This window comes from Scyliorhinus torazame, chromosome 7 (genome assembly GCF_047496885.1).
Source record: "Scyliorhinus torazame isolate Kashiwa2021f chromosome 7, sScyTor2.1, whole genome shotgun sequence".
Classification (NCBI taxonomy): Eukaryota; Metazoa; Chordata; class Chondrichthyes; order Carcharhiniformes; family Scyliorhinidae; genus Scyliorhinus; species Scyliorhinus torazame.
In genome coordinates, this window is record NC_092713.1 from 56,447,742 (window position 1) to 56,469,972 (window position 22,231).

The 22,231-nt window shown below is 46.1% G+C and overlaps 1 protein-coding gene across 3 annotated transcripts in view; it reads right to left on the reverse strand.

Annotated features, from left to right (window-relative positions):
- elovl8b (ELOVL fatty acid elongase 8b) overlaps positions 1 to 22,231 on the reverse strand; it is an 83,861-nt gene that overhangs the window by 12,362 nt on the left and 49,268 nt on the right. For all 3 annotated transcript variants that reach the window (XM_072510740.1, XM_072510738.1, XM_072510739.1), the window contains 2 exons: positions 13,190 to 13,270; positions 1,671 to 1,727 (listed from right to left, as the gene is read on the reverse strand). In XM_072510740.1, the coding sequence (XP_072366841.1) occupies positions 1,671 to 1,727; positions 13,190 to 13,270 (138 nt within the window). The remainder of the gene's footprint in view (positions 1 to 1,670; positions 1,728 to 13,189; positions 13,271 to 22,231) is intronic.

Genomic DNA, 22,231 nt, shown 5'->3' on the forward strand with positions numbered 1-22,231 from the left:
ATCACATACAGGTCACAAACACTTGAAGTAGTACAACACTATTTTATTAAAAGGTTAACTATTTAAACATACTTGAACTGTGGGTAAATACGATACTAGCTTTAACTAAAGACCTTTGCCTTGTCCTAACCAGTTGATGCACTCAGCACATGGTGAATGTCTGTGTTACAGGCTGTGAGCTCTGTGCTCCTAGCTAGCTGCTACTCAAATAAGCGGGAACTCTGATGCCCCCTGTCTTTATAGTGCGTGTGCTCTCACTGGTGATTGGCTGCGGTGTTGTGTATGTTGATTGGTCCCACTGTGTGTCCATCAGTGTGTGTCTGCACCATGATCTACTGGTGTATATTATGACAGACACATTTACAGCTTCCTTCACCATCTTGGCGAGACATGCAAGTGAAAGCAATGCAACACCAATGAGCTAAAAGTGATAAGTTGGCAGCTCATTCTCATTGTCCAGAAGCCAGGTCCCAAATTTCAGATGCTAATTAATGGCTGGCTGCTTTGAATGAGCATTAAAAAAACAGGATACTAACTCCATTTATCGAACCAATCCCTGGTAGGTTAAAGTCCCACTCACAACACTATAACCGGCATGTGACACTCATTTTGAGTTTTTCTTTTTGTTCCAACAGAAGTTAAAGATATCTTTAATAACATGAATGAAACAGATTCAGCAGTGATCGAGAGCTTCAGGTCACAGAAAGAGAAATATCTGCATTTATGCAGCACCTCAAAATTTCCTTCAGGAGGGCAGCACGGTGGCGCAGTGGTTAGCACTACTGCCTCACGGCGCTGAGGTCCCAGGTTCAATCCCGGCTCTGGGTCACTGTCCATGTGGAGTTGGCACATTCTCCCCATGTTTGCGTGAGTTTTGCACCCACAACCCAAAGATGTGCAGGGTAGATGGATTGGCCACGCTAAATTGCCCCTTTATTGGAAAAAATGAATTGGGTATTCTAAATTTATTAAATAAAAATTTTCCTTCAGAAATATATCACAGCACTTAACACAAGTAAATGACTTGGAACTGCAGCAACAGTTCGGCAGGCAAACATGACAGCCATTTTGCACACAAAATGCTTCTCAAATAGCCATGAGTTGAATGGCCTGTTCATGTATTTTTGGTGGAATATGTTACGGGAATAATTTTGGCCAGGACATAGGAAACTTTTGTTCCTTTGTTCAATGGTCAAATTTAACATCCAGTTCAACGGGCACTTGGAGCCTTGACTCACATCTCCAAGTGGAGTTTGAAACAAGAATTTTCGGTCTTCCAGGTGATGATCAACCAAACCAAACAAAGCCAGCAGTCAAAAATGTACTGGTTCATGGTGTCACCTAAAATGAAGCCCTCTCCATAATATTGCCCTGTCAGAAACGGTGGGACATGGACTTCACTCCTGGAGGTAAAAGCAGCACTGTTAAAACAAATTACACTCAATCCAGCATCATTTAAAAAAAAGCTTTCCAACAACTTACACGTTCACTCAATTAAATTAATTGTGAATGTTGGTCTCAGATTCAAAAAAATCCTTGAAATAAAAATCCTGAGTAAAGTAGCAATACAGCCTCTTAAAAACTAGCAGTAGTTTTGAAAGCCAAACGCAATATAACCACTGGAACTATTCAACATATTGTGTTTGAAAAATTAAACAACAGTCACTTACTGTATCCATCAGTTCAATGACTTTCGAGAAGAAAAACCACCAGCAGACATTTGCCATCTGTAAATAGACAAAGACAATTTGAAAACTGCAAAAATGCAAAATCTAAAATAAAGACATAAAATAGTAGAAATGCAAAGCAAGATTACCGCCATCTGGAAAACAACTGGTTGAAGATTTGAGTAGCCATTTTGCACCAAAGATTTCTGATGAGGCTCTGCTCAAAATATTGGGTTATCTTTTTTCTTTTCCAATGCTGACATGTGTGGTATTTATTTCCAGTATTTTTTTTTAAACTTAAAATTTAAGTGTTGCCTCACTTGTATCATGACAATTTCATTTGTCACTATTACTACTACTATTGCATGGACTGATGCACAGTTAGATGTCAAATTTGAAATCCTTCAGCCAGTTGACAGCTCCTCATCAGCCTGGTGTGGGGCTCTGAGGCCGTCACTGAAGCACAGGTCAGGGCACTTGACGATTATACGCACCTTGGTTTGCACTTCGCCACAGTTGCACAGGGGTGAGTCATGGTATCCTCAAGGAAAAGGGTTGTTGCGGCAGGCTCCGACTCCAGTGAGAAACCTTTTCAGTCTGGCCCATTCGCCACATGGGCGATCCAAGCCTGGGATTTCTAACATAGGATCACCAACCAAAATCGGATTCGTGGCTGCGTTGTTGGTGTTGTGCAAAAAGGTCCTTCCACAGGTCAGCAACAGAACTGCCTAGCTTGGGCAGGTTGGTCTAGATTGGCTGCCTTGAGATAGGAGTTTGCTGGGTGGGTGGGTGATGTCTTCCAACAGTGGCAGATCTAGATTTTTCTGCACTCTCTTTTTTTTAAACAATCCTGTTGCGTTAACTACATGACAGATGTGTCCTGGCACATGGTTGCAGGTCACGGGAAGACAATTCATGTTAACCGGATTACTCCTGAGATGTTCTTCATGGTCTCATCCAGCTAGACATCTACCAGTTTGCAGTGCACGGAGTTCATCCAGACAGATTCTATGATGTGCAGTATTTAGCCACTGAGTAGCAGAGAGCCAAAGAGGAGGTTCTTAAAATTTCGGATGTTGGCTCCCCAAGAGCTTCCTGCCAGTTTGTTGATGAGGGTGCTGAAAGTTTTCGGCTTAGCTCAGACTTTCTGGAGGTGTGGCTTGAAGGTCAGTGTGCAGTCCAAAATGACAGCAAATAGGCAGATGTAGGATGGCGTTTGATGTGGTTGTCATTTAGGTAGAGGCCAAGTTCTTGGTGACTTCTTACATTGTCAAGGTGATAGACATACAATACGGTTTTGACAGCAATTGACTTGAGGTTCCAGTTTTGACTGTAGTCAGAGAGTTCACAGAGGTTGTCATTAAGAGCTCTGTTAATGTCCTTGAAATCTTTTGCTTGGTAAGCACAGCAGATGTAATCTACGTAGATGAACGTGCGGCTGCATGTGGCTGGCAGGTCAGTGATGTATAGTTTGAACAGGGTGGGGGCCAGTACTGACCCTTAAGATAGGCCATATTGTTGCCCCTTACATGTGCTAGCTTTGGGCCCATATGGACTTGAAATAGTTTGTTTTGAAGAGAAGCGATGGTATCAACAACCCAGGGTGGTAGGAACTAGAAAGCTTGGCCAGTAGGCCTTCATGCCACACAGTGTTGTAGGCTGCAGAGAGATCGAGGTAGATGACTCAAGTTTTCAACTGCTTTTGAAAGCCATTTTCGATGTGGGTGGTGAGGGCATGTACCTGGTCTTCTGTACTGCGCTCCTTGTGGAATCCAGCTTGGTCTATGGATAGTGCACCCTCTATGGTTGGTTGGATAAGGTGCAAGAGGATTCTCTCTAGCAGCTTATAACATATGGAGACAAAATAAATTGGTCTCTAATGGGAAGCATTGTTAGGGGCCTTGCCAGGCTTGGAGATTTGCCACTATTCTGCTGAGATAGATTTTGAACAGCATTTTTTAAAAAAACTCAACTGTTAATTTGGTATAACCTGCAAATGTAGCCAAATAGTACTGAGGTTTTCAATCCAAGTCACTGTAGCAATTTAGAAACAATAGCACCTCCAATGCCAATAACTGGGATGCCTCACTCAACCCTCTTCAGCACCCACCAAAACCCCTCCTTAAACATATCTGCTGTAACAAATGCATTCTCTTTGGCCAGTTTCTCACCTAATCCAAAAATGTATCCATAACCTCCATAACTTTGTAAATCTAAGGTCCATTGCGTACCTGTCTTTTCACTTCCTGGATAAAGTTGAAAATGACAGCGTCTACCATGTCTAAATCTACCCGATAAAAATGGCTAATTGTGGGGGCTAAAAATGGCTCAGGGGCTGTTTAGCACAGGGCTAAATCGCTGGCTTTGAAAGCAGACCAAGGCAGGCCAGCATCACAGTTCAATTCCCGTAACAGCCTCCCCGAACAGGCGCCGGAATGTGGCGACTAGGGGCTTTTCACAGTAACTTCATTGGAAGCCTACTTGTGACACTAAGCAATTTTCATTTCATTTCATTGTGCAGACAATCCTCATATTTATATGGCAGCACGGAAGCATAGTGGCTAGCACTGTTGCTTCACAGCGCCAGGTTCAATTCCCGGCTGCGGTCACTGTCTGTGCGGAGTCTTCGCCTTCTCCCCATGTCTGCGTGGATTTCCTCCGGGTGCTCCGGTTTCCTCCCACAAGTACCGAAAGATGTGCTGTTAGGTGAATTGAACATACTGAATTCTCCGTGTACCCGAACAGGCACTTGAATGTGGCAACTAGGGGTTTTTCACAGTAACTTCATTGCAGTGTTAATGTAAGCCTACTTGTGACAATAAAGATTATTATATTTATTGTTAATAACGGATTCCATTATTTTACAAAGGTACTAAACAACGATTAATGCGTCTGTTATTGCCCCCATCTGCTTTGCTGCCATTTAAAAAATGGCGCGATCTTTGCCTATTTCCAATCTCCTAGTAACTCGAGGGTCCAGAAAATTCCTCAAAATGACAAATCTCACTTACTATCTAGAATGAATATCACCTATCCCTGAGGAGTTACTTGTTTTGATTCTCCTTCTCGATTAGTTTCAGTATTAAATGCTCAGATTTTACAACACAAAACAGTTATTGGCAGGCAATAACAGTTAGCCACAAAATGCAACTGGAGTTGATTTTTAAAATATTTTATAGGAATATATGCAACATGTATATTTTGCTTTGATTTGCAATTTGCTTTGATGCTTAAATCTTGGTAGCAATGAATATGCTGATGATCTACAGGGTTGCTACCAACCCGGTGGTCCTTGTGTACACTTGATATTCCAAACTTCAAATTCGACCACTTAAATCAAAGTATGTTTTCTGCATCTTCGTATGTTGATTCACACTTCCAAATAACTTCACATATTGTACATTATGCATTAATTATCGAAAATTTGTGGAAATAGAGCCCAGCGTTAGTAATTCTATAATTAAATAATTGTCAGAATAAAAAGTTCGCAGAAACATGTCACTTCAACATGGGATAAAGCAAAAGTATGATATCCAGTATGTGATAGAGTATTTGGTTGGGGAAAAATATGGAAAATCAGCTGAGTACAGCCGGGTCAAATAGAATTGAAGTGGCATGCATACATTAGGGGTTTTATCATGCGAGTGCTGGTACAAGAACAAGCATTGGTTTAGAATGACCTTCCCATGTCTAGGCATCAGGGTTCATTACTATAATTCTGTTCATGTTCCTTGGACCCAAATGTAATGTCAGAGTGAATCTTGCACTATCCAGGGGCAAACCTTTGTGTGGAAGACACAGCAGAAGAATCAATGCATAAAAAGACAGTTTTACAATTCTGCATTACGTTTTACCGATTGCAGTGATAAAAGTTTAAATATCCAAGCCATTATGCAAACTGTAATGAGGAGATGATTTGGGGGATGAATTTGTGTTGGGGAGAGGGGAGAGTTTTTTTGGGGGGGGTCAATCAATTTTCACACTTACACAGTGGAAATCTCTGTTCATCATAAAAACTGTGCCCCTTTAATTTTGAAAATGACCTTTCAAGTTTCAACTGACTGGAAATTTTGCAATTTGAAATGAGATAGAACTACTTAAAAAGTCAAGGTCATCAAAAGATAAGGCCATCTTCCAAGATAGAACATAGAACATTACAGCGCAGTAGAGGACCTTCGGCCCTCGATGTTGCGCCGACCTGTGAAACCACTCTAAAGTCCATCTACACTATTCCCTTATCGTCCATATGCCTATCCAATGACCATTTGAATGCCCTTAGTGTTGGCGAATACACTACTGTTGCAGGCATGGCATTCCACGCCCTTACTACTCTCCGAGTAAAGAACCTACCTCTGACATCTGTCCTATATCTATCTCCCCTCAATTTAAAGCTATGTCCCCTCGTGCTAGACATCACCATCCAAGGAAAAAGGCTCTCACCGTCCACCCAATCCAATCCTCTGATCATCTTGTATGCCTCAATTAAGTCACCTCTTAACCTTCTTCTCTCTAACAAAAACAGCCTCAAGTCCCTCAGCCTTTCCTCATAAGATCTTCCCTCCATACCAGGCAACATTCTGGTAAATCTCCTCTGCACCCTTTCCAATGCTTCCACATCCTTCCTAAAATGCGGCGACCAGAATTGTACACAATACTCCCAATGCGGCCGCACCAGAATATTGTACAGCTGCAACATGACCTCATGGCTCCGAGACTCAATCCCTCTACCAATAAAAGCTAACACACCGTACGCCTTCTTAACAACCCTCTCAACCTGGGTGGCAAATTTCAGGGATCTATGTACATGGACACAGAGATCTCTCTGTTCATCGACACTGCCACGAATCTTACCATTAGCCCAGTACTCTGCCTTCCTGTTACTCCTTCCAAAATGAATCACCTCACACTTTTCTGCATTAAACTCCATTTGCCACCTCTCAGCCCAGTGCTGCAGCTTATCTATGTCCCTCTGTAACTTGTAATATCCTTCCGCACTAACTGGTTTAGCACACTGGGCTAAATCGCTGGCTTTTAAGGCAGGCCAGCAGCACGGTTCAATTCCTGTACCAGCCTCCCCGAACAGGCACCGGAATGTGGCGACTAGCGGCTTTTCACAGTAACTTCATTTGAAGCCTACTTGTGAAAATAAGCGATTTTCATTTCATTTCACTGTCCACAACTCCACCGACATTAGTGTCATCTGCAAATTTACTCACCCATCCTTCTATGCCCTCCTCCAGGTCATTTATAAAAATGACAAACAGCAGTGGCCCCAAAACAGATCCTTGTGGTACACCACTAGTAACTGGACTCCAGTCTGAACACTTCCCATCAACCACCACCCTTTGTCTTCTTCCAGCTAGCCAATTTCTGATCCAAACTGCTAAATCTCCCTGAATCCCATGCTTCCGTATTTTCTGCAGTAGCCTACCGTGGGGAACATTATCAAAAGCTTTACTGAAATCCATATACACCACATCAACTGCTTCACCCTCATTCACCTGTTTGGTCAACTTCTCAAAGAAATCAATAAGGTTTGTAAGGCACGACCTACCCTTCACAAAACCATGTTGACTATCTTTCCAGATGATTATACACCCGATCTCTTATAAACCTTTCCAAGATTTTGCCCACAACAGAAGTAAGGCTCACTGGTCTATAGTTAGCGGGGTTGTCTCTACTCCCCTTCTTGAACAAGGGGACAACATTTGCTATCCTCCAGTTTTCTGGCACTATTCCTGTAGACAAAGATGACTTAAAGATCAAAGCCAAAGGCTCAGCAATCTCCTCGCTAGCTTCCCAGAGAATCCTAGGATAAATCCCATCCGGCCCAGGGGACTTATCTATTTTCACGCTTTCCAGAATTGCTAACACCTCCTCCTTATGAACCTCAAGCCCTTCTATTCTAGTAGCCTGAATCTCAGTATTCTCCTCGACAACATTGTCTTTTTCCTGTGTGAATACTGATGAAAAATATTCATTTAGCACCTCTCCTATCTCCTCAGACTCCAAGCACAGCTTCCCACTACTGTCCTTGACTGGCCGTACTCTTACCCTAGTCATTCTTTTATTCCTGACATATCTATAGAAAGCTTTAGGGTTACCCTTGATCCTACCTGCCAAAGACTTCCATGTCCCCTCCTGGCTCTTCTTAGTTCTCTCTTTAGGTCCTTCCTAGCTAACTTGTAACCCTCGAGCGCCCTAACTGAACCTTCATGTCTCATCTTTACATAAGCCTCCTTCTTCCTCTTGACAAGTGTTTCGACTGCTTTAGTAAACCACGGTTCCCTTGCTCGACCACTTCCTCCCTGCCTGACAGGTACATACTTATCAAGGACACGCAGTAGCTGTTCCTTGAACAAGCTCCACATTTCCATTGTGCCTATCCCTTGCAGTTTTTCTCTCCATCCGTTGCATCCTAAATCTTGCCTCATCGCATCATAATTGCCTTTCCCCCAGATATAACTCTTGCTCTGCGATATATACCTATCCCTTTCCATCACTAAAGTAAACTTAATCGAATTGTGGTCACTATCACCAAAGTGCTCACCTACCTCCAAATCGAACACTTGTCCTGGTTCATTACCCAGTACCAAATCCAATATGGCCTCGCCTCTCATTGGCCTATATACATACTGTGTCAGGAAACCCTCCTGCACACATTGGACAAAAACGGACCCATCTAAAGTACTCGAACTATAGCGTTTCCAGTCAATATTTGGAAAGTTAAAGTCCCCCATAACAACTACCCTGTTGCTTTCGCTCCTATCCAGAATCATCTTTGCAATCCTCTCCTCTACATCTCTGGAACTTTTCGGAGGCCGATAGAAAACCCCTAACAGGGTGACCTCTCCTTTTCTGTTTCTAACCTCAGCCCATACTACCTCAGTAGACGAGTCCTCATCAAATGTCCTTTCTGCCACCGTAATACTGAAAAACAAATTAATCAGAGATCCTTTGAAACCCGTCACTGTCTCAGGGAAATACATTAAAATGTAAATTGCTTGATATTGAAACAAACAGACCCACCTAAAACCCCTTGGAAATACACTATAGGTGAAGTATTTCAGGGCAAGACTGCCAGCCACTACAGAAGATTGCAAGAGGCACAGGGAGTGTCAAGAATAATTTTAGCAGAGGAAATGGGTTGAAAGCTGGGCTTTCACTGTGGCTTCACAACGCTAGGGTCACAGGTTCAATTCCCAGCTGGGTCACTGTCTGTGCGGAGTCTGCACGTTCTCCCCATGTCTGCGTGGGTTTCCTCCGGGTGCTCCGGTCTCTTCCCACAGTCCAAAGACGTGCAAGTTAGATGGATTGGCCATGCTAAATTTCCCTTAGTGTCCAAAAGGGTAGGAGGGGTTCTTGGGTTACGGGGATAGGGTGGAAGCGAGGGCTTAAGTGGGTTGGTGCAGACTCGAAAGGCCGAATGGTCTTCTTCTGCACTGTATGGTCTATGTTCTGGGCTCTCTCTCTTTTGAAACAAGTGTATTATCCTATTTAGACGCCAACACTACTACGAATCTAACAACAAACAAGACCTTGTAAAAATGACAACATGTTCTACATCTGACGGTATTCAGGAAAACAGCTAATCCAAATCAGCCATGTGTTTAAAAGTCTACATCTCAAGGACACTCAAAGGACACACGATAGTATTTTTAAAAAAAAATTATACTCTTAACTTCCTTTATTTCTGATACCCGTAACTTCCTTTATTTCTGATACCCATGTGTGTGTGAGGCGTTGAGTTTATCATCATTTTTCTTTGGGTTTGTTGGTTAATAAATTTGCTCTTTCCCAACTCAAGAAAAGCTTGTTTGATTTGCTCCTTATTGCTCCCTACTTCAATAGTTAAATACATTCTAATTTGGAAAAGGCATCTCCTCATGAAAAAGAAATGTAAACCTTTGTTGAGGCCGAATAGAAAGGCTCACCTAGTCATAACAAAAATTTATATTCAAAGAAAACGCTCCGCCCCCCCCCCCCCCCCCAGCGATTATCCGACCCGGCACGTTGTTGGAGAATCCAGGCCCATGTCTTTAAACCTATTCTGTTGGCTGCTTTGCAACTCTACTTGGTAGCCTCCACATAAAAATGGTCCAGCTTCTCATTGCTTTCACCGATATCAAAGCAAAACCAGTAATGATAATCAGGAGAGGGTGCTTTTTCATCATCACCACCACTGAAAACTGGATTGGCGGAAAAGTAATGCAGAGATCAAGGAGGAAAAATAACAGTCCTCTGTCAATCATGAACCAACATTGATGGCAGTCATGGAAAAGTTTCAAGGAGGAATCTCCTGTCTCACATTAGTTTGATACTCCCTGCTGGATAGTAGTACACTATGTCTGTACTTGGGAATTGAAAATACCAAACATACTGTATGGTGCACTCTAATCTCGAAATCTTCACAATTAACAAGTCTGTCTTTAATTAAAAGAAATTTGTGTTGACTTAGTCAATCGTTTACCCTTGCTTCAGTAGGCAGGACGAGGGTAGGGGTGTGGAGAGATTTTTCACATTGACGAAGCATCTTCCCTTTATTAAGTGGCCGAGAAGGAAATGATAGTCCTCATCTAGAAGCACGAGTTTGTCTGACAGTGTGCAGTTGTGAATGCACTTGCAATACAAGACTGAAATCTCATTCAGCGAATCTTTAAACTCCCATCAGTAAAAGTTACAGGGTGCGATTCTCCCCAAAATTTTCTGAGTTCCCTGCCAGTGAGTTCCCCACTGCTATTCAATGACAGTTAGTCACTTTTTGGGCCCTGGGGAATTTCTCACAGGTTTAGCCCACACTTACAAAATTGAATGCTGGGGAGCCTGAAAGAGTACCCCAATCTCTAAGTGAGCTTGTGGGTCCCCCACACCTCCCACCCATGGGCAATGTCACCCCCCACACACATGGACATTACCCACACCGCCTAAGTGAGGACACCCCACTATGGGGTCCCCACCCTCTTGAGATCCGCCTAACTCCTTTTACAGCAGCCCCTCCTTTCTAGAACCCCCACCCATCAACCCTCCAACCTCCCAGAGGCCCCTATTTACATGCCCTGCACTCCCCACCCGTCAAACCCCTTTTCACCATCATTTCATGGACATGGCCCCCTCGCTCCCTGGCAGTGCCACCTGCTACTCGGGCACCCTTGCACTGCCACCCTGGCACCCAGGCAGTGTTCCTTGCCAGCTGGGCAGTGCCAATGTGCCCGCCTTCCAGGGGGAGGGCCAGGGGCTATCCTGCACTTACCCTGACCACCCACTTGTGTGGATTAGCACTGACCAGCGTCCAGTTGCAGCCTCCCTGGGGAAACTGGAGAATCAAGGGAGGCCGATGGATCCCGGGCAGGTAGGTCATAAGTAGGATTACGACCTACTTCCGGGAGCGGCGTTTTGTCACGCCCATTTGGGGCAGAGTTCCGACTCCGATATCTCGCGAGGCGCGGAGGCTGTCGGGAGGCTCGCTGTAGACCCCTCCCAGGATTCTCCGGCCACGTTGTGCTCTCGCCGGAGAATCGCGCCCATTCTCTCATTATTTGCTGGCAGAAAGAAACTAAAAGAAAATTAGAAATATGAACTACCAACTATTTTTAAGCCTTGCTTTTGAAACAATGTCACATATCTCAATTGTTTGATCATTTCTCCACATAAAGGCTTTAGAAAAAGGTTACTTGAATGCTGGTTTATAAAAAAGAAATATGTATTCGGAGTCTTTTTTAAAGAAAGGCAGCCAAGGAGTAAACAAATAATAAATGACCTGCAATTTGTGTGGGTATTCGGAAAAACACTTCTTACCACTGTGTTCGAAATCTCTGATGTCTCAGCCGAGTGGAAAGTAATATATTGCCAGGCCTTTTGATACCGAGAGTAGTTTTAAAAATTAGAGCACGGGGCTGTAAGAGTCCTTCCTGTTTATTCCCCCTTTAAAACATTTTTTGCCGTTATCATTTTGGTCCATGGACGATTAATGGACATGTATCTTTAAGTCAAGCAGCAGAGAGAATGAGGAATTCAGAAGTTACAGGAGAGAACACTCCGCTAGCCTCTGCTAGTTTGAACAGGAGCTTCAGACTTTGTGGCATCAAAGAGGGACTCTGTTTGACTGATTGGCTGGTGTCCAGTTAATTGGCCAAAGGACGTATTCTGCCCGGTAACAAGTGGTAATTGGATCCTATCCCAGTGGAATGATTTCCAGAGTCCCAAGGAACTCAGTTTGACTCCTGGAAGCAAAGAGGGAAAAGGACACGCTCTCGCTCTCTCTCCTTCATGTTTTCTCCAGAAAGGCTGAGAGTGCTGTATTCCTGAAGCTGCAGAGAACCTGAATGAATCTACATGAAATCCATTACGGACTGCAAACAAAAGACTTGGACACTCTCTCACTCTCTCCAGAAAGGCTGTGAGTGCTGTATTTTTGGAACTACAGAGACTCAAATGAATCTACAGTAAGAACTCAAACTAAAAGCAAGGTTTGAACAGGAGTATGGTGCTAGAAACACCCTCCTGAAACAAAGACTCTTTTTCCCCTTACTGATGTTTTTTTCCCACCCTTTCCCTCCCTCTGTGTTTGTCTTTCTTGCATATATATATATAATATATATATAGAAGGTGGAAGGCAGGTTAAAGTGGGGAATAAGAGTCAACCAATTGTATTTGTGCATATTTTATTATAGTTCTTATTATAAATAAACAGTAATTGTGTCTAAACTTACAAACTGGTGATGTTAATATTTGGGCAGCCATGGGCCAAGGTTTCGGGCATTTTTCTAATAATTATTGGTTAATTCACTTGTGTTGTGACTCCGGGTCAAGTGTGGCTGGAATTGACCATTCACTAGTCCAGGGTGAGGATTAAAAAAGGTAAAAAGCTGCATGTTCCTTATCTTGGTCCTGGGCTGTAGTAAAGATTGCAGAGGGGTTATGATGTTTAAGTAGGTCAACCCACCAAAGTGGAACTAGCATTACATGTGCTTCATTTACATAATTTCACAAATGCAAGTAGTTTTGCCCTGTAAATTTTAACTTGTGGCCAGTAAAACAGCTGGCAGCTTGAACCCAACTTCATCTCATCCACTGTTAAATTGATTAGTCTTCAGAGAGATTGAAGATGCATGCATGCAAATGATTTAAACAGCTGATCTAGTTTACAAGGTTATCGAACAACTGGCATCATCGAACCTGGAATAAAGAGTATCAGCCACGCATCTACACTCAGAAAAGTTTGCAATCATGTTGTCTTACTTGACTTCAAGCCTCGACTTTTTAGCCCCCTTCGAAATTCTGAAATATTGTATTTTTAACTCTGAATCAACAATGAAGCATACTGTAGAGGTCAAATTAAATCTGCACAGGAAAATATTCTCACTTCTTTTCATGAAATAACCTGCATTATTCTACTGAACAACCAGTGACGGGAGATATGCCCATTCTACAAATCTTCCCCCAGTTCACAGAATCAAACTTAATTGTTGGACACCTGATCTACTAATAGATCTTTAACCACTTTTTCTATTCATGTTTCTCACCCGTAGTCCAAGCTCACTGTTGCTGTAATCCACAGGTTCACAAAGATAGCTGTAGTTTGCACGAATCGATGTCACCAAGAACTAGAATGCAAAGTTAAATTAGATTATTAGATATATGATCAGCACAATATCTGCATGATGAGTAGTGAATTGGAATAAAACCAGATATCACAGTTTAACTGTGAGGCACAAAACCACTTCAGTTTGAATCAAGCGATATTAACTGAAGTGGTTGCCACTGTTCACCTTCGCTACCAGTAAGTAAAAAGCCTCAAGTTTGTTCCAGATATTTAATACCAATGGATTGGAATGATATTCATAGATACTTGAGTTTGCTCCAAATCATAAAATTATTGCAACCTCCTGATATGTTAAGTACTAAAACTTATAACCAAACTAACTTATGATGTGGAGATGCTGTTGCTGGACTGGGGTGGGCACAGTAACAAGTAACATAAACTAACTTATATCTTGCTCAATGTATGTGGTATGAAACGTCTAAAGGACATCTGTTAAGTGATTGGTGCCAAGCAGAAACTACATGGTCGAAGTTAATAGACTATCCCCGATTGGTTTACAACTTACTAATTACACGAGCTTCAATGAGTTTGCACTGAGTGCTGAATTTGGTGCATTTGAGTGCGATAGTGAGAGTTTGGTGACCGAGGGAGTATAAGGCTTCATTTTTATCTAAAGTTTAGTCTTTCTTTTATTTAGTTTATTAACTTAAAAGTTGCTGTTTGGTTTAGAAGAAGGTGAATTTTCAATAAGCTTTAAACCGGCTTCTACTTGTAGGCACTTGCAGCTGGAGCTTGTTAATTAGTTAATTGGATTAGGCCAGTTTTACAGAGGCTAGATTCACAGTATAAAAGTGATCCCCTACAGTGCAGACTTTGTTTGCACTGAGTGCTGAATTTGGTGCATTTGAGTGCGATAGTGAGAGTTTGGTGACCGAGGGAGTATAAGGCTTCATTTTTATCTAAAGTTTAGTCTTTCTTTTATTTAGTTTATTAACTTAAAAGTTGCTGTTTGGTTTAGAAGAAGGTGAATTTTCAATAAGCTTTAAACCGGCTTCTACTTGTAGGCACTTGCAGCTGGAGCTTGTTAATTAGTTAATTGGATTAGGCCAGTTTTACAGAGGCTAGATTCACAGTATAAAAGTGATCCCCTACAGTGCAGACTTTGTTTGCACTGAGTGCTGAATTTGGTGCATTTGAGTGCTGTAGTGAGAGTTTGGTGACTGAGGGAGTGCTGAATTTGGTGCATTTGAGTGCGATAGTGAGAGTTTGGTGACCGAGGGAGTTAGGTGAGGAGGGAGTAAGGCGCTCCTTTCATTTTGTTTCCGACATTTCCGCAAAGAGTGCGAAGAGAGCCAGGAGTTTACAGAAAGTGTAGCTGACTGGGAGCAGGGTCGGTGGGCGGAGATCTAGTTAGTCCACAGGGCAGCTATATTCTGTCAGGTAAGAGGGGATGGAGGCTAGGCCAGTTACATGCTCCTCCTGTAGGATGTGGGTGGTGAGGGATACCACCGGTGTCCCCACTGACTATACCTGCGGGAAGTGCACCCAACTTCAGCTCCTCAAAGACCGTGTTAGGGAACTGGAGCTGAAGCTGGATGAACTTCGGATCATCCGGGAGGCAGAGGGGGTGATTGAGAAGAGTTACAAGGAGGTAACCACACCCAAGGTACAGGACAAGAATAGCTGGGTTACAGTCAGGGGGAAAAAAACAAACAGGCAGAAAGTGCAGGGATCCCTCGTGGCCGTTCCCCTTCAAAACAAGTATACCATTTTGGATGCTGTTGGGGGGGATGACCTACCGGGGGAAGGCCCTAGCGGCCAGGTCTCTGGCACTGAGTCTGGCTCTGGGGCTCAGAAGGGAAGGGGGGAGAATAGTAAAGCAATAGTTGTAGGAGATTCAATGGTTAGGGGAATAGATAGGAGATTCTGTGGTCGCGAGCGAGACTCCCGGAAGGTATGTTGCCTCCCGGGTGCCAGGGCCAGGGATGTCTCGGATCGTGTCTTCAGGATCCTTAAGGGGGAGGGGGAGCAGCCAGAAGTCGTGGTGCACATTGGTACCAACGACATAGGTAGGAAAAGGGGTGTGGAGGTAATAAACAAGTTTAGGGAGTTAGGCTGGAAGTTAAAAGCCAGGACAGACAGAGTTGTCATCTCTGGTTTGTTGCCGGTGCCACGTGATAGCGAGGCTAGGAATAGGGAGAGAGTGCAGTTGAACACGTGGCTGCAGGAATGGTGTAGGAGGGAGGGCTTCAGGTATTTGGATAATTGGAGCGCATTCTGGGGAAGGTGGGACCTGTACAAGCAGGACGGGTTGCATCTGAACCAGAGGGGCACCAATATCCTGGGAGGGAGGTTTTCTAGTACTCTTCGGGAGGGTTTAAACTAATTTGGCAGGGGAATGGGAACCGGATTTGTAGTCCAGCAACTAAGGTAGCCGATATTCAGGACGCCAAAGCGTGTAATGAGGCAGTGGGGAAGGGAACACTGACAAAGGAGAGTACTTGCAGGCACGGAGAGGGGTTGAAGTGTGTATACTTCAACGCAAGAAGCATCAGGAATAAGGTGGGTGAACTTAAGGCATGGATCGGTACTTGGGACTACGATGTGGTGGCCATCACGGAAACTTGGATAGAAGAGGGGCAGAAATGGTTGTTGGAGGTCCCTGGTTATAGATGTTTCAATAAGATTAGGGAGGGTGGTAAAAGAGGTGGGGGGGTGGCATTATTAATTAGAGATAGTATAACGACTTCCGGGTGCGGCTATGCAGAGCTAGGTCGCATATTCGGCAGCTCCTGCTTGGAACGGACTTTTGGGCTCTTTTACAGGGCCCCCACGGCATTTGTTTGACATTTCCCGGTGTGGGAAGAAGGCGGCAATATTCCCCCGACAGTGTCCCCCAGGAAGGGTATGTCTCTTGGTTGCCAGACACACGCAGAAACAGTGAAAGATTTGGCTGCAACTACAGGATAAACAGGGCCTCTTCCAGCATGCAGGTGGGGGAAGGGCAAGCTTAAAGCTGCAAGCTGACCTGAGGGCCTGTATCAAAGGTGAATTCTAGCAGCAGAGGGAACAACTGTGAAAAGACCTCATCAAGGCCACTGAAGGGACTTCCGGTTGCGGTGATGCCTAGCTAGCCGCACGCTTCGGCGGCTCCAGCTCCGACGGACCTTCGGGCTCTTTTAAGAGCCTCAACGGGGAATTTTTCGACGACGCAACCCGGTGTGGGGCGTGTGAGAAGGGAGTCCCCCCCAAACGAAGGAGGAAAAAACCGGTGGCGGCGGCTGCAGCGCGAGGAATCGTCGACCAAAGGGTCAGAAAGAGAGAAGTACAAGATGGCGGCGGAGAAAGCGCAGGCGACATGGGGGCCTGAGCATGAAATTGTGAGACGGTGCGTGGAGCTGCTGAAGAGGGAGGTGCTGACCCCGTTGCTACAGGCAATTGAGGGGCTCAAGGAGACATTAAAGACCCAGGAGACAGAGCTCCGTGTGGTGGAGCAGAAGGTGACAGATATTGAGGACGAGATCCTGGGCCTGGCGGTTAAGACACAGACGCACGAGGCACTTCATAAAAAGTGTACTGAAAGGATCGAAGCCCTAGAAAATGGAGCGCGAAGGAAGAACCTTTGGATACTGGGTCTCCCTGAGGGTGTGGAAGGAGTGGACTGTGGAGCGTACGCAAGTACGATGCTGAGCTCACTGATGGGTGCTGAGGCCCCTACGGGCCCCTTGGAGGTGGAGTGGGCAAATCGGATTCCGGCGAGAAGACCAAAAGCGGGAGAACCACCCAGGGCGATAATCGTGCGATTTTACCGCCTTAAGGATAGAGAAGAGGTCCTGAGATGGGCTAAAAAGGTGCGGAGTAGCAGATGGGAGAATGCAGTGGTACGGGTATACCAGGATTGGAGTGCGGAGGTGGCGAGAAGGAGGGCGAGCTTCAACCGAGCCAAAGAGGTGTTGCATAAAAGGAAGGTGAAGTTCGGGATGCTGCAGCCGGCAAGACTATGGGTCACGTATCAGGAGAGACACCATTATTTCGAGACGGCGGAGGAAGCATGGACCTTCATCAAAGAAGAGAAATTGGATCGGAACTGAGGGACTGATGCTGCAGGAAATGTTATTGATAATGTTACGGTGGAAGTTAATTGAGAAGTAAACAGGGAAGGGGGGAGACATTGGGGAAATGTGGGCGCCGGTGAGGGGGGAAAGACGGGACATAGTTGGAGAATGGGGAAGGGGAGGGGGAGGGGAAAGGGAGCTGCGCCATAAGAGGCGGGTCAGGTAAAGGGATGTTCCCGCACCAGAAAGAATAAGGCGGGAAGACAGGCGCAAGGCGGATGGGAGTTCCCCACATGGGGGGGGTCGAGGAGTGAGCAGGAGTAGCCGGGGTCAGTTGAAGTCAGCTGACTTACGGAAGTAATATGGGGGGAGCAATCAAGCTAGAAAGAGATCTAGCGGGGAGGGGAGGAGGGAGGGAGAAGGGGGGGGGGGGACAACTGGGTTGCTGCTGCGGAAATCCAAAAGGAAATGGCTAAAGAGTGGGTGGGCGGGGATGGTGTGCGACGCTGGGGGAGCGAGCGGGAGCGCGGAGGCGGGATATGGGACTGGCCTAGAGAAGGTAATGGCTAGTCGACACGGGAGGGGGGCAGGTAGCCCCCTAGTGAGGCTGATCACGTGGAACGTGAGAGGCCTGAACGGACCGATAAAAAGGGCCCGAGTGCTCGCGCATTTGAAAGGACTAAGGGCAGACGTGGTTATGCTCCAAGAGACGCACCTAAAGGTGGCGGACCAAGTTAGGCTAAGGAAAGGATGGGTGGGACAGGTGTTCCACTCAGGACTGGACGCAAAGAATAGAGGGGTGGCCATTTTGGTGGGGAAACAGGTCGCATTTGAAGCAAAGAACATTGTAGCAGATAGCGGAGGTAGATATGTAATGGTGAGTGGCAGGCTGGAGGGAATGGAGGTCGTGTTGGTTAACGTGTATGCCCCAAACTGGGACGATGCGGGATTTATGAGACGGATGCTGGGGCGTATACCGGACCTGGAGGTAGGAAACTTGATTTTAGGAGGGGACTTTAATACGGTGCTGGACCCGGGGCTAGATAGATCCAGCTCAAGGACCGGAAGAAGGCCGGCAGCGGCCAAGGTACTTAAGGGGTTTATGGACCAAATGGGGGGAGTGGATCCATGGCGATTTCTTAGACCTAGGGCTAGGGAGTATTCCTTCTTCTCCCATGTCCATAAAGTGTACTCCCGGATAGATTTTTTTGTTTTGGGAAGGTCGTTGATCTCTAGGGTGGAAGAAGCTGAGTACTCAGCCATAGCGGTTTCGGATCATGCCCCACATTGGGTGGACCTGGAATTAGGAGAGGAAAGGGAGCAGAGAACACTCTGGCGATTAGATGTGGGACTGATGGCGGATGAGGGAGTGTGTGCAAGAGTGCGGGGGTGTATTGAGAGATACCTGGAGGTCAATGACGACGGCGAGGTCCCTGTGGGAGTGGTATGGGAAGCACTAAAAGCGGTGGTCAGAGGAGAGCTGATCTCCATTGGGGCCCACAAAAGGAAAACAGAGGCCAAGGAAAGGGAAAGATTACTGGGGGAGATTTTAAGGGTGGATAGGGAATTTGCAGAGACCCCGGAGGAGGAATTGTACAGGGAGAGGAGACGACTCCAGACGGAATTTGACCTTCTGACCACCAGAAAGGCGGAGGTACTGTGGAGGAAGGCACAGGGGAGGAGGTATGAATATGGGGAAAAGGCGAGTCGCCTGTTGGCTCATCAATTGCGAAAGAGGGCAGCAGCGAGGGAAATAGGAGGAATTAGAGACGAAAGGGGAGACACGGTGCGAAGGGCAGGAAAGATAAATGAGGTGTTCAAGACCTTCTATGAGGAACTGTATAGGTCTCAACCCCCAGAGGGAGAGGAGGGGATGCGGCAGTTCCTGGACCAATTGAGGTTCCCGAAAGTGGAGGAGCGGGGGGTGGTAGGCCTGGGGGCACCGATTGGGGTGGACGAGGTTATTAAGGGACTGGGAAGCATGCAAGCAGGGAAGGCCCCAGGACCAGACGGGTTCCCGGTGGAGTATTACAGAAAATATGTGGACTTGTTGGCCCCGTTGATGGTGAGGACGTTCAATGAGGCCAGGAAAGGGGGGACTCTACCCCCGACGATGTCGGAGGCGACGATATCGTTAATTTTGAAGAGGGATAAAGATCCGTTGCAGTGCGGGTCCTATAGACCCATTTCATTGTTGAACGTGGACGCCAAATTGTTGGCAAAGGTACTGGCATCGAGGATAGAGGACTGTGTCCCGGGGGTGGTGCACGAAGATCAGACAGGGTTCGTAAAAGGGAGACAACTGAATGTTAACGTGCGACGACTATTAGGGGTGATAATGATGCCCCCAGTGGAGGGGGAGGCAGAGATAGTGGCGGCAATGGACGCAGAGAAGGCATTTGATAGGGTGGAGTGGGAGTATTTATGGGAAGTGTTAAGGAGGTTTGGGTTTGGGAACGGGTTTATTAGCTGGGTTAGACTTCTTTATGGGGCTCCAACGGCAAGCGTAGTTACAGGTCGACATAGATCGGAGTATTTCCGACTATATAGGGGAACAAGACAGGGATGCCCGCTGTCTCCATTGTTGTTCGCGTTGGCAATTGAACCTCTGGCCATGGCGTTGAGAGACTCCAGGAAATGGAGAGGGGTGATTAGAGGGGGAGAAGAACACCGAGTCTCGTTATATGCGGATGACCTATTGTTATACGTGTCGGACCCAGCGGGGGGAATGATAGAGGTTATGCGAATTTTGAGGGGGTTCGGGGATTTCTCGGGGTATAGGCTAAACATGGGAAAGAGTGAATTATTTGTGATACATCCAGGGGACCAGAGTAGAGAGATAGAAGGCTTGCCTCTAAGGAAAGTGGAAAGAAACTTCCGATACCTGGGGATTCAGATCGCTAGGAGCTGGGGAACCTTGCACAGACTTAATCTGACACGGTTGGTAGAACAAATGGAGGAGGACTTCAAGAGGTGGGACATGCAGCCTCTATCGCTGGCGGGCAGGGTGCAAGCAATTAAGATGATGGTCCTCCCGAGGTTCTTATTTGTATTTCAATGTCTCCCTATACTAATCACTAAGACCTTTTTTAATAAAATAGACAGGAGCATCACGAGCTTCGTGTGGGCAGGGAAAGTTCCGAGAGTAAGGAGGGGGTTCCTTCAGCGTAGTAGGGACAGAGGAGGATTGGCACTACCGAACTTGGGCGATTACTATTGGGCCGCCAATGTGGCAATGATACGTAAATGGATGATGGAGGGTGAGGGAGCGGCGTGGGAAAGACTGGAGAGAAAGTCCTGTAAAGGGACGAGTTTAGAGGCGCTGGTGACGGCGCCGCTACCGATCTCACCTAAAAAGTTTACCACGAACCCGGTGGTGGCGGCAACATTGAATATCTGGGGACAGTGGAGGCGACAGAGAGGGGTGCGGGGAGCCCTGGTGGGGTCCCCAATCAGGAACAACCATAGGTTCGCCCCAGGAAGAATGGATGGAGGATTTCAGAGCTGGTTCCAGTTGGGAATTAGGAGGGTGGGAGATTTATTTATAGATGGGACTTTTGCGAGCTTGGGAGCATTGGAGGAAAAGTATAAGTTGCCCCGGGGAAATTTCTTGAGACATATGCAGGTGAGGGCATTTACTAGACAACAGGTGAGGGAATTTCCATTGCTCCCGACACAGGGGATACAGGACAGGGTGCTTTCAGGGGTATGGGTCGGAGAGGGCAAGGTGTCAGAGATTTACAGAGAGATGAGGGAACAGGGGGAGGAGTCGGTGGGCGAACTAAAAGGAAAGTGGGAAGAAGAACTAGGGGAGGAGATAGAGGAGGGTATGTGGGCTGATGCCCTAAGCAGGGTAAATTCCTCTTCCTCATGCGCCAGGCTTAGCCTGATTCAATTTAAGGTGCTACATAGAGCACACATAACGGGAGCAAGATTGAGCAGGTTCTTTGGAGTGGAGGACAAATGTGGGAGGTGTGGCGGGAGCCCGGCAAACCACGCACATATGTTTTGGGCATGCCCGGCACTGGAAGGGTATTGGAAGGGAGTGACGGGAGTGATTTCGCGGGTGGTGAAGGCACGGGTCAAACCAGGCTGGGGGTTAGCTCTATTTGGAGTTGCGGAAGAGCCGGGAGTGCAGGAGGCGAAAGAGGCCGACGTTGTGGCCTTTGCGTCCCTAGTAGCCCGGCGCAGGATCCTACTCATGTGGAAGGAGGCGAAACCCCCCGGACTGGAGGCCTGGGTAAATGATATGGCGGGGTTCATTAAACTGGAGCAGATAAAGTTTGCCCTGAGAGGATCGGCTCAAGGGTTCACCAGGCGGTGGCAGCCATTTCTCGACTACCTAGGGGAACGTTAGAGGGAAGACAGATGACCAGCAGCAGCAACCCAGGGGGAGGGGGGGGGGGGAGGGGGGGTTTAGTTTTAGGTCAAAGATAAAGGGGTTTTGTTACTTGTGTATTGTTTAAAATTTCTGTATTGTTATTGTTGCGTTTGCTTTGTAAGAGGGGAAAAATTGTTGTTTGGGAAAAAATTTTCAATAAAACATTTATAAAAAAAAAAAAAAAAAAGAGATAGTATAACAGCTGCAGAAAGGCAGTTCGAGGAGTATCAGCCTACTGAGGTAGTATGGGTTGAAGTCAGAAATAGGAAAGGAGCAGTCACCTTGTTAGGAGTTTTCTATAGGCCCCCCAATAGTAGCAGAGATGTGGAGGAACAGATTGGGAAACAGATTTTGGAAAGGTGCAGAAGTCATAGGGTAGTAGTCATGGGCGACTTTAACTTCCCAAATATTGAGTGGAAACTCTTTAGATCAAATAGTTTGGATGGGGTGGTGTTTGTGCAGTGTGTCCAGGAAGCTTTTCTAACGCAGTATGTAGATTGTCCGACCAGAGGAGGGGCAATATTGGATTTAGTACTGGGTAATGAGCCAGGGCAAGTGATAGATTTGTTAGTGGGGGAGCATTTTG